Source organism: Gasterosteus aculeatus, chromosome X (genome assembly GCF_964276395.1).
Source record: "Gasterosteus aculeatus chromosome X, fGasAcu3.hap1.1, whole genome shotgun sequence".
NCBI classification, from domain to species: Eukaryota; Metazoa; Chordata; class Actinopteri; order Perciformes; family Gasterosteidae; genus Gasterosteus; species Gasterosteus aculeatus.
This window is the reverse complement of record NC_135698.1, coordinates 18,945,114-18,957,918: the sequence shown is the minus strand read 5'-3', so window position 1 is coordinate 18,957,918 and position 12,805 is coordinate 18,945,114. Positions and strand designations below refer to the sequence as shown.

General features: G+C 48.5%; 1 protein-coding gene across 1 annotated transcript; it reads right to left on the bottom strand.

Moving 5' to 3' along the window:
- Window positions 1-265: 265 nt before the first annotated feature.
- LOC144383791 (acyl-CoA Delta-6 desaturase-like) lies at window positions 266-3,626 on the bottom strand. Its single transcript, XM_078083388.1, has 12 exons — window positions 3,356-3,626; window positions 3,156-3,266; window positions 2,717-2,914; window positions 2,533-2,634; window positions 2,331-2,456; window positions 2,185-2,245; window positions 2,020-2,096; window positions 1,792-1,889; window positions 1,528-1,624; window positions 1,359-1,438; window positions 946-1,071; window positions 266-795 (listed from the first exon to the last, which is right to left on the bottom strand). Exons 1-12 carry the CDS (start codon window positions 3,563-3,565, stop codon window positions 744-746), a joined length of 1,338 nt encoding a protein of 445 aa, XP_077939514.1. The 5' UTR covers window positions 3,566-3,626; the 3' UTR covers window positions 266-743.
- Window positions 3,627-12,805: the final 9,179 nt, after the last annotated feature.

The window sequence follows — 12,805 nt, the reverse complement described above, 5'->3', positions numbered from 1 at the left end:
CAAATAATCAAACACACTATGTATGTCAGAAGTAGTCTCATCCCGTTGGTACCTGCAGATCAGCACCAGGTATTAACATGAATAGTGTCGCTTTTCATAAAATTAATCATGCATGTTTATCGTCAATAACAGTGAGACGCTATGATGAATGTGTTTGTATGCAGCATGATGCATGCATATGTGTAATGATGTGATGTGTAGTCACGAAATGAAGATTAAAGCAAAACATTCAGGATTTAAAGTTGTAAATATGATAAAAACGTTAGAATTTGGCAAATCTTTTTTTTATTCAGAATTCTTGTGTTGTCATTGGATCAATAATAGCAGAGGTGGATAAACAGTCAATACATTGGCTTTATTGATTACTGTAAGATAAGAACAGAAATGCAGTAACTAATTCGTCCTCAATTACATAGGAGTTTTGATCTGTCCATGTAATTGTCTCATTTTATTGTACTGCTTCACATTATAGTTATTAAAAAAAGATCCCTTTAAATACCTTACAATCAGTTTTTACAATTGCATCTCTAAAGCCATACTACTGTTGTTGAAGACACAACACATCCCATGAGCACTAAAAACCTGGCAGAGAATCTGAAAAAAAGTACATACTGTAACACCAGCACTAAGAAAAGATTGTTCCCACACTATCGACTGGATTATAAAACCAAACAATTACAATCAATGCATGATTCAGAAGAGGATGAAAGGTCACTCCTTGTAGGTGCAGAGCATTAAAGTTGTCATTTATGGAGATAAGCGTCAAGCCAGAGGTCGCCTGAGTTTTTCAGTGACCTGAAGAAAAGGGAACAAAAATACACAGTTCACACCCGACAGTTTAGATTCGGTCATTACAATACTTTCTTCTCATTACATCTTCATTATTCTGACAGTTTCACTGCTCACTGCAATGCTAGAACCTGAAAACGTCTGGATTGGACTTACCTGAAAACATCAGCGAAGCCTTGCCACATTGTCTTCACCTGGTAAGGGATGCCATGTTTGTCACACAGCGCGCGGACCTGGGGGGCCACCAGGTGGTAGTTATGGCGCGGCATCGTGGGAAACAAACTTCAGAGACAGAAGGGAGAGAAGAAGCTTCAAACATGTCTCAACAAATGCATTATGAAATAATAAGGGCGTCAAAGTAATCGTTTAAAAATAAGGGACGGGTGCTTTCACCATAGTTCTTTTTTTTTTTGAAGTAACATTTAGCATTTAAAACACCCAATGAAGGTCACTGCATGCTGGAGGAGCTTAGATTTATTCGAATTTGAATAATTATCTATAATTTCAGGAGCTTTTGTCTGTTCTTCCTACAAACTTTGAAGTGATGTTCTCCTCCATCACTGACTTACTGGTGTTCGATTTGAAAGTTGAGGTGTCCACTGAACCAGTCGTTGAAGGGGGACTGCTTGACATTACAGGTGGCGTGTAACTAAAGTAAAGAGGATGACACAAGACTAGAAGACGTGTTCATACATCAGCCGAATGCAAAGCTGGCTCCGTCGGCTGTAAATCGGGTACCTGCATGGACAGCCAGTCCTGGTGCTTCTCGTGGTCGATGTTCATGGGCAGATGATTCATTTGAGTCACCCACACAAAACAGTGGCTCTCCAAAATCCTGATGTAAGACAGCAGAAGACCAGTGACTGAACGTTTCGTCACACAATATGATCACGCTGTTGTAGAAAAAACTTCATATTTTTTCATAGAGGTTTTGATGGCTTTTGAGTTTCACCCTCCAGTATAGCTTGATCTGTCTACATCACTGTGAAAGGTGGTGTTTACCTGACGAAGCTGATGAGCAGCATTGAGCCAAGCAGGCCATACAGGGGGACAGAGCAGCAAAGGTAGCGCAGGTAGTGGGACAGAGAGCAAGCCAGGTCCTTCACAAAGACAGCAGGGTTTATATGAGTCATATTTGTATTCAAGATTCCTTCCAACCAGACGTAACCCTATATGTAGAAACCACTTGTATATAATCTGCACTGTAGCACCCGGAAGAGGGCATCTTACCACCCAGTCGTGGCGGGAAATCATGGAGCGCATTATTTGAATGTGGAAGTAAATTGGAATGAGAAGCGGCGGTCCAACTAGAAGGAGAGAAAAAGTAAACTTATTGTTCCTGTGTTTTCAGTTTTCATAGTTTCACTCTTTTTAAAATCAATTTCAGAAACATACCGAGGAAGAAGTACTGGTGTTGGTGGTGGTAGGGCATGTATTTGATCTTTTTTATGCCGTACTGTAACAGAGAGGAATTCAAAGTGAAAGGATGAAGAAAGACTGAATACCAACATGTCTAAGAATAAAAAACATCCACCACTTGCCTCCACCGGTTGAGTTTTACCAATCACGAAGAGGTGCAACATGTTGACGTCGGGGTCCTTACTGAAGACGTTGGGCTTGGCGTGATGCTGGTAATGCCTGTGATTCCACCAGTTGGCAGATGCTCCCTGAGAAAACAATCCCTTAATATTTGTGTACGGTTTGTTTAGAAATAAAGAGGTGCGACTGAGAACACCAAACCACCTTCAAATGGCCGATGGTGAACTTGTGCAACACGTGGTTCCAGCTGGACTTCTTGAAGACGGACAGATGGCCGAAGTCGTGCTGCAGCCACCCGGCCTGCAACTACAGGAGAGGAAGAGAAACCGGCGTTAGCTTAAAGTTTGTTGACAATAACGGCGTGCGGCGAAGGAATGTTCGGGGTCACCTGAGAGGTTGCCAGCAGGAAGGCGCTGAGAAGGGTGAGCGTCCAGCTGGTTCCCCAGACCCAGATGATCAGCCAGGCCAGGGCCTCCAGCAGCAGGATGTGACCCAGGTGGAAGCAGAAGAACGAGGGCCGAGCTAGGAACAGACCCTCGCTCTCCACCTTGGCGCGTAAAGTGTGGAAATCCTGTATGATGGTCGCCTGAGAGCGGAGACGAGCAGACGCCAGTCAGTGGGGGTCCAAGACTAAAAGGGGAGGTTCTCGCAACATTTGAGGACGTGCAGCTATACAGTTTTAGCGCAGGAGATGCAAAGAGACACGAAAAACAAGGCATGTAGGCAGTTTGAGTTGTCCTCAGGCGTTGGACATGGTCCCAACGCTGCCGCGAGACGCAAGAAATGAGATGTTTATTTTTGCTTGAAGAATCTGAGACTGATCTCACGCTTTTGTTCCGGTCCTGGCTGGGCTCTGTCGCTGCCAGCTCTCCAATCAGCAGAGGCTTCAGAAACTTTTGCACCCACTTTAGATCGGGATGAAAAGCAGTGAACGCCTCCTGGAAGAAACAAAAATTCAGGGGGTAAATAAAAACATTTTTTTTTTAAAGTTTGCCAAATGAGTTTTACAATCTCGGTAAAAGGTCACCGTGGCATCCTCTCCGGCGTAGTGGCTGATGACCCGGATCCCTCCCGGGTGCCTTTTGGCCCACTGAGTAATGTTGTACACCTTCCGATCGATCACCAGCCACTGGTCGCTCCTGCTGCAGTGGCTCTGCACCTCCTGCCAAGTGTACACGCCACCTGCCCACCCCTTGGCCAGCTCCGCGGGCTCCGTCAGCTGGCCTCCACCTCCCATCCTCGCTGGCCAGCTTCCACCAAAGGTTCGGGTCAGCCGCAGACTTTGACACCTGGGTGTTCTGGAAGAGAAGAGAAAAGATGAGGCGTCTCAGGAGAGGTGTTTATCCTCCTCTGGCATCCAGATGAGATCAACAGATCATCAAGACCAGACCCAAAGACAAAAGTGAGTGAACACCAAGAAGTGGACGAATCAAGATGTGACGCCATGTCCTGTTGCTGTCGGTCTGTGCTGCAGTGATGGACAAGCTCAACAATGAGTTATTGATAAAGATCACTGCAAACAAAAGCCAGCCGGCGCCCAAGAAGTTCCACGTGGAGCGAACGACCAGCGACCATGTACCGCTCACCTTCGACTCAAACCCACAGCAGGGGACTGAATGGCTCAACTTAAAACGATTCTCTAAACCGTAAGTCACACACACCGCTTATCAAGACATTAACAGAATCAACTGAAGAAAAGAAAAGGCGTAACTCTGACAATCTCACTAGTTATGGACACAATAATGCTGATTTTTGAATCGAGGTGTAACGCACCACAAGAGACCAGACTGAACTCAAGCGCAGAGCGCAGTTTTATTAGCGGGGTACAGACAAGGATCAGGCTTGGTAGTGTCCGGTGAACAGGCAGGGGTCGAAAAGCCAGGCAAGCAGGGAACAGACTGAGGCACCGTCAGGGAGCAGGCGAGGTCGTAGCTGGAGGTCAGGCGGGGGGGTCGAGAGCCGGCAGCGCGGAGGTAGGCAGAGGTACCGTCGGGGGTCAGGCAGGCGTGAACGAGGTCTGGGACAAAGGAGAGATCAATAACAGGTAGGCAGAAACAGGATATCTAGAGAACGCTCAGAATGTGATGGCAACATGCACAAGACTTCGCACCGGCTTCTGAGACTTCGGCAGCTTAAATGCCCAGCCTCTCCCGATGAGAGACGAGCCACAGGTGTGTTGGTGGGAGTGGCCGTGCCCGCTCAGTGGGCTGATCCTGAGTGGCACAAACCATTGTCACGTGCCACAGAGGGGTGACTGAGATCCCGAGCTTCGGACCTTAGTACTCCGGAGACGGGGAACGTCTGTTTGTGACACGAGGCTAGAAGAAAACATCACTCTTGAGTCTAGTAGTGTCCTACTTCGGTAAAAAAATCAAATTAAAGCTTAGAAATAATAACTAGAAAAGGCATTTCCTGCTGAAAATGCGTTGGAATGCAAAAATCTGAAAGCTGAAATGAATATTTAAAAATAGCTGAAAATACAGAAAGTTGAAGGGAATTTGAATACATCTGAAATTACAGATATTAGAAAATCTGAAATGAATTTGAAATTGCTGAAAATACAGAAATGGGAGAAGCTGAAAGGAATTTCAATAGATAGATTCATGGTTAAGGTACAGATAATGATTGAGGCTTTCATTTTGTAATGAAGGAATTGGGTGAGGGGGGGGGGTTGGGAGACAGAAGGTTTGTTATTCAAACTAAGAAGTTTTTAAATAATAGGCCTCATCACAAACATTACAGTAAAAATTCCCTCCATGGGGCTTTCATTTTGAAATTATTGGATTGGGTGGGGTGGGGGGGTGTAGATAGAGGGAGGGAGGGTGAGGAAGGGAGGGGTGGTGAGGAAGAGATGGAGGAAGTGAACCACACCGTGCCCCGGTGTCCCGGCCTCCCGATCCATGCCCCCGACCCCCGATCCGACGCCCCGATCCATGCCCCCGACACCCGAGCCAGCGCCCCGAACCATGCCCCCGACCCCCGAGCCAGCGCCCCGAACCATGCCCCCGACCCCCGAGCCAGCGCCACGATCCATGCCCCCGACCCCCGAGCCAGCGCCACGATCCATGCCACCGACCCCCGAGCCAGTGCCCCGATCCATGCCCCCGGTACCAGTGCCTCGATCCATGCCCCCGACCCGACCAGTACCGGCCCCACGTTCCATGTCCCCGACCAGTACTGGCCCCGCTCCGAGACTCTCAGCCCCGACCCCGACGCGGCCAGTCCCCGCTCCGAGACTCATGGCCCCGACGCCCCCCGTCCCCGCTCCGAGACTCATGGCCCCGACGCCCCCAGTCCTCGCTCCGAGACTCAGGCTCCCTCCCTCCCGTCCCATGGTCCTCACCCACCCTCCCGTTGGTGATTTGAGGGCTGTCTGGGATCCAGCCCTTGAGGGGGGGGCCATGGGGTGGGTTATGGGGGGGGCTGAGCCGCCGCCGACTGCGGAGGTGTTCCGTGTCCCCGAGCCGGAGCCGACTGCGGAGGTGTTCCGTGTCCCCGAGCCGCCGCCGACTACCCCGGAGGTTTCCCGTGTCCCCGAGCCGCCGCCGACTACCCCGGAGGTTTCCCGTGTCCCCGAGCCGCCGCCGACTACCCCGGAGGTTTCCCGTGTCCCCGAGCCGCCGCCGACTACCCCGGAGGTTTCCCGTGTCCCCGAGCCGCCGCCGACCCCTCCGGAGGTTTCCCGTGTCCCCGTGCCTCCAATTCCAGAGACGTTCCGGAGCCGGCCAAATGGCCGTCCGCCGGGCCGACCACCGGAGGCTCCCCGGCAGTGTGCCTGTCCGCCGGGCCGACCACCGGAGGCTCCCCGGTCGCCTGGCCGCCCGCCAGAGTTTCCCGGGTGGTTTGACCAACGTCTCGGGTGCGGCCCAGCGCTGGACGTTGTGCGCTGCGACCCAGCAGGGTCGGGATGTTGCTGCGGCCCAGCGCTGGACATTGTGCGCTGCGACCGAGCAGGGTCGGGATGTTGCTGCGGCCCAGCGCTGGAAACTGTGCGCTGCGACCGAGCAGGGTCGGAACGTCGTCGCGGCCCAGCGCTGGACACTGTGCGCTGCGGCCGAGCGTGGGGACCGTAGGTAGCCTGGAGCCGGACCGCAAAGTCCATCACCCGCTCCCAGGAAGAATCGCCGCCGGACGACCACGAAATGGCCTCCTCTTCTGGGGACCATGTGGTGGGCGGTGGATGGTGACCCAGATGCCTACTGAGGGCTCCAGATGGGGAGACGGAGTAGTACAAGTACCCAGCTGGAACCCCCGGGAGGACCGTTCCCCCACTACGGGCAGCCCGCTGGAGACTCCGTGGACCGCCCATTGCCAGACGGGTTCCCCTGAACTCGTCTGTTACGACCCCCGGTCTTGTCTGTGTTCTGTGTGTGTGATAACCCTCCTCAGGTGGAGCTAATTGTCTTCATTACTCATCCGCCCTCCCGTGATCTCCTACAGCTGGTTCCTGTTTTCCCATCCTCCAATCGCATCGTCCCATCAGCTGTATTTATGTGTTTCTGGTTGTTCAGTCCAGATCTCTCAGGCAGGGTGTAAGGTTGTGTTTGGGGTGCTCTTGTGAAATTGGTGGTACATGGTGGAGTGTTTTGGAGTATTGAAAGTGTTAATCATTTGTATTTCGTGTGTCCTTCCCAGGGAGAACGGAAAGCACTTGGGAGTGTTAGGAAAGACGCCCTGGGCATACATCACCCGTAGGGATATCTCCTGTTATACACACCAGGTTAGATCTGAGCGATCCACCCCCTGTATTTTTGGTTAGGGCGCCTTGCTCGAGCGCCAGAGTAAATAAGTGTTTTGTGTAGGACGTTGGGATAGGTAAGGGGTGGGGGTTTTGCTAATTTCTTTGTTTTGGATCAGCTCAGCCGTCCTCCCATTTCCCTCTATTATTTATTATTATTATTATTAATAAACTGGCACGTGCTAGCCTGTTTAAACCAAACTCCTCGGTGTTGGTGTGACTACTTGCGCCCACACCCGGTCTCTGGCCATCTGGGGTTCTTGGCAGCGCGGTGTATGTTCCCCTCCCCTCACGGGGTGCTGTACGTGCGTAACATCGTCCAAGGGAAAAAACTCTGCTGAGTCCTTTCTTGGTCGCGTCATTCTGTCAGGGGGGTGAAGTGGAAGGCAGGACTCAAACGCAGACTTTTCCAATACAAAAAGACTTTAATAGTCAAAAGGTCCAAAATACAAGGGGCAAAAACACTCAGGCATGAAACTATGAGCATTCAAGACAAAAGACAGGACAAGGACATGTGTGGCAAAAGACAATGACGCGACAAGTGACACAGGAGACACATGGCTTAAATACACAAGGGAGGTGCAGGTGATTGGACACAGGTGGAAACTATTAGACAATCACAGGGGATGACGGGACAAGGCAGGAAGTGAAGTTACCGTGACACATGCCCTCATTAATCTGAAGAAATGAAGCCTCTAGAGTGTATACTTTGGCTGTAAGGACAGAAGTGTGTCAAGTGGTCCAATTGCGGCCCTCGGGACGATATTTTGTGGCCCCATCCTTAATATGAAAGTGTAATGTTAGTGCGGCCCGCAAGTTTTATACTGTAACCCCACTGTCAGCTGCTGTGTGGGACATGTTATGATGTTCTGGTTTCCTACTGTTTGCTTGTCCAGTGAACGTGGCATGCATGTGACTGACATGGGGGGCGGGTCGTGTGTGTCGGCCGAGGTGCAGAGAGCAGGAGGGTGAAATTCAGTTTCCTGCCCTCTTTCGCGCAGGTGATCATGTGACTAACCGTTAGCATCGCTCGTTTAATAAAGTTTTCCTTTACGACTCACACTAACAACACATGAAGCATCTGACGTCACCGACGAGCGTCTCCGTCCATTACTACGCAGCTTCGATTCACGTAACTTCACGTTTGGCTATAAAGGAATTCCACGGTCACATGACCTTAGGTCTCCCCCGCTGAGTTAAAGGAGGACTAGTGTTGTAGTCTCATTCGGACCGATCCCCCAGGGTGGGGTTCAATGACTGCTTTTGAAAGTGAGTGTTAAGTTGTGTTATTGTCGACCATGCCGTTCGGACGCTAGTCTGGCCCGCGTTCGGTTGAAGTGGGCTGCATCTGGCCCGCAGCTGATTTGAGTTAGAGGCTTCATTTCTTCAGATTAATGAGGGCATGGTTGTGCTGATTGGATTAATGCGTTCATGGAATCCCAGAGTTCTTTAGTTTTGGCTTAAGGAGTGTTAGAGTGACACAACCTCTGCTAAAAGCCCCATAGGCTCCAATACAAATCTGCCGACATATTTGTCAAAAAATCCAGAAGGTACACGTTTTGTCAACGGCCATAGGAGCCGTATTTATTACCGGACAGACATAAAACACACATCCATGCGTTCGGTAGAGTCTTGGGTCTCGTAAAAACGCCATATTTTTTAGATAGCTGTTATAGTTTTGCGCTGAATGCCATTTGTTTGAGGTGTGGATTCTGTGTAACTCGCTGTCCTGTGTCTGCCCTTTGCAGCAGCTCGTTAATGAGCACAGGTGCGTCGTTGCCGTGGTTACGAGCACTCACACGCTGCAGGATCTCTGTCTGTGGCTCACAGCTGCTCCTATGACCTGATTAGTGGAGTCACATGACGCAGCTATGCTTTCTGTCAACAGACCAATATGATAAAGACACTCGCCCCCCCTCCCCCCTCCACCCTGACCTCTACTCTCTGTTAATCACTCACTAAGTCAGTCTGTCTATTTCTCCTCCTCTCTCTCTCCCTCTATCTCTTCCTCACCACCCCTCCCTTCCTCACCCTCTCACCCTCCCTCCCTCTATCTACACCCCCCCCCACCCCACCCAATCCAATAATTTCAAAATAAAAGCCCCATGGAGGGAATTTTTACTGTAATGTTTGTGATGAGGCCTATTAATTGAAAACTTTTAAGTGTGAATAACAAACATTCTGTCTCCCGCTATGAATATAACTCGTACTTCTAGTATTACAACTGATACTTCTACTACCATACTACTAGTATTTCTACTGCTATTAATACTACAACTACTACTAATGTTATTACAAATACTACTATAGCCAATAGTATCAGTATTCCTGCTGTTTCTACTGCTATTGATACTAAACCCACTTCTACTGCTAGTACTACTAATACCACAATTACAACTATAACTAGTACTACTACTACTATTACTACAAACAATTTTAAACCTCTTTTTATTCATCTCAGCTTTTGTTATTTCTGTACTTTTTTAAATTCATTTAAGCTCCTGCAACTTCTGTTTTGTTTTGCAATATTTCAGCTGTTTTCATTTCTGCTTTTTCAGCAAATCTATTGAAATTCCTTTCAGCTTCTCCCATTTCTGTATTTTCAGCAATTTCAAATTCATTTCAGCTTTTCTAATATCTTTTATTTCAGCAACTTTATTCAAATTCCCTTCAACTTTCAGTATTCTTCAGATGAGAAGAGAAAAACGTTTTTAGTTTGTTCATCTATGGACTAAAAGTGTAATAGCAGGTTGAGCTGGTTCATTTCGTCTTCGGCCCCCTCGAGCTGGTAAGAGCCATAAATCTGTTCAGAGTTCGCCTGATACAGATACGGATGAAGGCTATTACAGCTGATTTATGGACCTATTTGTGAATGCCAATAAACTGTCACCTGAGTGGAGCAACGTGGCTTTCAGCTCTGACTCAGCTGGTTCAGCTCCATTCACGTAGTGCGGGTTTCTGACCTTCCAGTATTCGGCCCCAGCTTAGATACGGTCGGTTTTAAATGCAGAGCTGTGATTAGGCTCGGCCTGTTGATAATGTGCAGTAACCTCAAATCGCGGCACAATTTTCCTCTCATTCTCACACACTGACGACAATGTGGTACCCTGCAAAACGCAGAGGCTGACCGTTGATGTGCACCTTAACGGTCCCATTCTGACCCTCCTGTGCTCCGTGTGGCAGAGCGGAGTGGCCCAGGGATCAATGTGCGCCTCCTTATCACCCTAAGTTTCGTAACGGCTGGGAGCCGCCATTGGAGCTCCTCAGGACAGCCGCGTGGGAAACAGAGGGAGCAGCGGGGCCACTGGGGCCCCCCAGCAGCCCCGATTACAGGCAACATGCAGCTGAAGATGTGAGGGACTTATTTGTTAGCTGCTGTCTGTGAGTGCACAACCATAACAGGTCCTGAACGCCAACCATGTAACAATCTGTCTGCTTTTTCAGTATTATGGAACACAATCCTCTAACTCAAATGGGTCAAATGGGTACGTAGGGAAGTCCTTTACCAACTTTGCCGTCGCTTTCACCCATAAAATACCTCACTGTTTGACGAGCGGACACCATTTCTCCTAACAGGTCTTACAATGGGGCGCCCTCCGCTCGCAAATATGCCAAAATTCGCTACCACTTTGTAGCACGGAATGCCAACGAGCTGTCGGTGCTGCAGGATGAAATCCTCGAGGTAAAAAACGCAAATATGGTTTTTAATCTAAACCAAATGCAGATATCAGTATCTGGCCGGGACGATGCAAACTCTTGTTTGTTTACCTTTTGGGAAGGTAAACATTTAAGACGGACCTGACATGTAGTGTCTGCTGTAAACAAACTGTTTAACTGAGCAGTCTGTCGAGTGCTAAACCAAGTGTGTGTGTGTGTTTCACAAGACTTGACTTTAGTTAAAAATGGCGGCTTACGCAGTGAGATGTGAAACGTGTGTCACAGGTGATAGAGGATGACAAACAGTGGTGGAAACTTCGTAACCGCAGCGGTCAAGCCGGCTACGTCCCGTTTAACATCCTGGACGTGGTGAAGATCGAGGAGCCAGAAGCCCCCTACAACCAGGTGGGCTTTTCATGCAGTGTATTAACATTAGATTCTCTGATGAGAACAATAATCCTTTAGCTGTGTACGGGTGAGCCCTTAAAGGAAGTGATTCACTTAAAGGTCACTATCTAGAAAACAGCAGCAAACAGTGGAGTGTCCACTGTGGCTCAGTGGTGGAGCGGGAAAATAAAAAACTAAACCTATATCAACAACAACAAAAAACAAACTTTAATACAATGCTAAATAACAACGTGGAAGGAACGTTGCTGCTATCAGTGCAGCCTTGCCTTCAAGCTCTCGGACCTTGTTGTGATCCTATTCATTGTGCAGCAGCACTTTCCCACCCTCAGCAAAAGCCTACACCCGCATAGACACGCACTGCACACATGCACGCTGCGTGCACGGCCGGCAGCAGATACTGTATGCAGCTACTCTTCGTGGAATCAAATTATTTCACACACATATTTTCTCCTTCGGCTCCAGGGTCAAAACGTATCAAGCACCAGTGGCTGAACATTAAACCTGTTTGAGGGAACAAACACGAGATGTCTTTGTTTCTGTGTGTGTGTGTGTGTGTGTGTGTGTGTGTGTGTGTGTGTGTGTGTGTGTGTGTGTGTGTGTGCAGACAGGCTACAGTCCGTCATCGCCTGGTCCTCTGAGCCATCGAGACAGCTTCAACAAGACCAGACCCAAAGACAAAAGTGAGTGAACACCAAGAAGTGGACGAATCAAGATGTGGTGACGACAAAGATGTGACGCCATGTCCTGTTGCTGTCTGTCTGTGCTGCAGTGATGGACAAGCTCAACAATGAGTTATTGATAAAGATCACTGCAAACAAAAGCCAGCCGGCGCCCAAGAAGTTCCACGTGGAGCGAACGACCAGCGACCATGTACCGCTCACCTTCGACTCAAACCCAGAGCAGGTGACTGAATGGCTCAACTCAAAACGATTCTCTAAACCGTAAGTCACACACGCCGCTTATCAAGACATTAACAGAATCAACTGAAGAAAAGGCGTAACTCTGACAATCTCACTAGTTATGGACACAATAATGCTGATTTTTGAATCGAGGCTAGAAGAAAACATCACTCTTGAGTCTAGTAGTGTCCTACTTCGGTAAAAAAATCAAATTAAAGCTTAGAAATAATAAATACAAGTTCAAAAAAACATGAATTTACTGTCAGAAGTATTTGGGTGTGTTGCTGGTACAGACACAACCCTGATGTATCTGCTCTTTGTTAATGTTATTCATTATTATTACATCTTTTCCTACTGCTATTTGTCAAAAATACAACTAAGACGTTGTCTTTGCATTTACATTGTTTTAGCAACATCTGTGTACTTACTACTGGCAGTAGAAATACGTTTATATATTATGACGAGTAAAGTAAAGGACTGTTTGCAGGACCGCTGACTGTTTGGGGATCCTGACTGGAGCTCAGCTCTTTTCTCTCAACAAAGATGAGCTGAAGGCGGTGTGCGGAGAAGAGGGTAGTCGTGTGTATTGTCAGGTCACCCTGCAGAAAACACAGCTGGAGGTCAGTCATACACGGCGAGCTTGTTGTCTTGCACACCTGTTATGTTGTTTTGTTTCTTTTGTTTCTTGAAAAACCAACAAACACACACAGTTTCAACATGTATGCATGGATTAATTGGTCTTAAACCAATATGAATAACGTCCACCGTTCTCCGC

Coding starts and splice junctions, on each gene's coding strand:
- LOC144383791 (XM_078083388.1), bottom strand. CDS start 3,565: ATGGGAGGTGGAGGCCAGCTGACGGAGCCCGCGGAGCTGGCCAAGGGG. Junction 3,267..3,355: donor ACGCCGGAGAGGATGCCACG/GTGACCTTTTAC, acceptor TGTTTCTTCCAG/GAGGCGTTCACTGCTTTTCA. Junction 2,097..2,184: donor ACACCAGTACTTCTTCCTCG/GTATGTTTCTGA, acceptor CTCTCCTTCTAG/TTGGACCGCCGCTTCTCATT.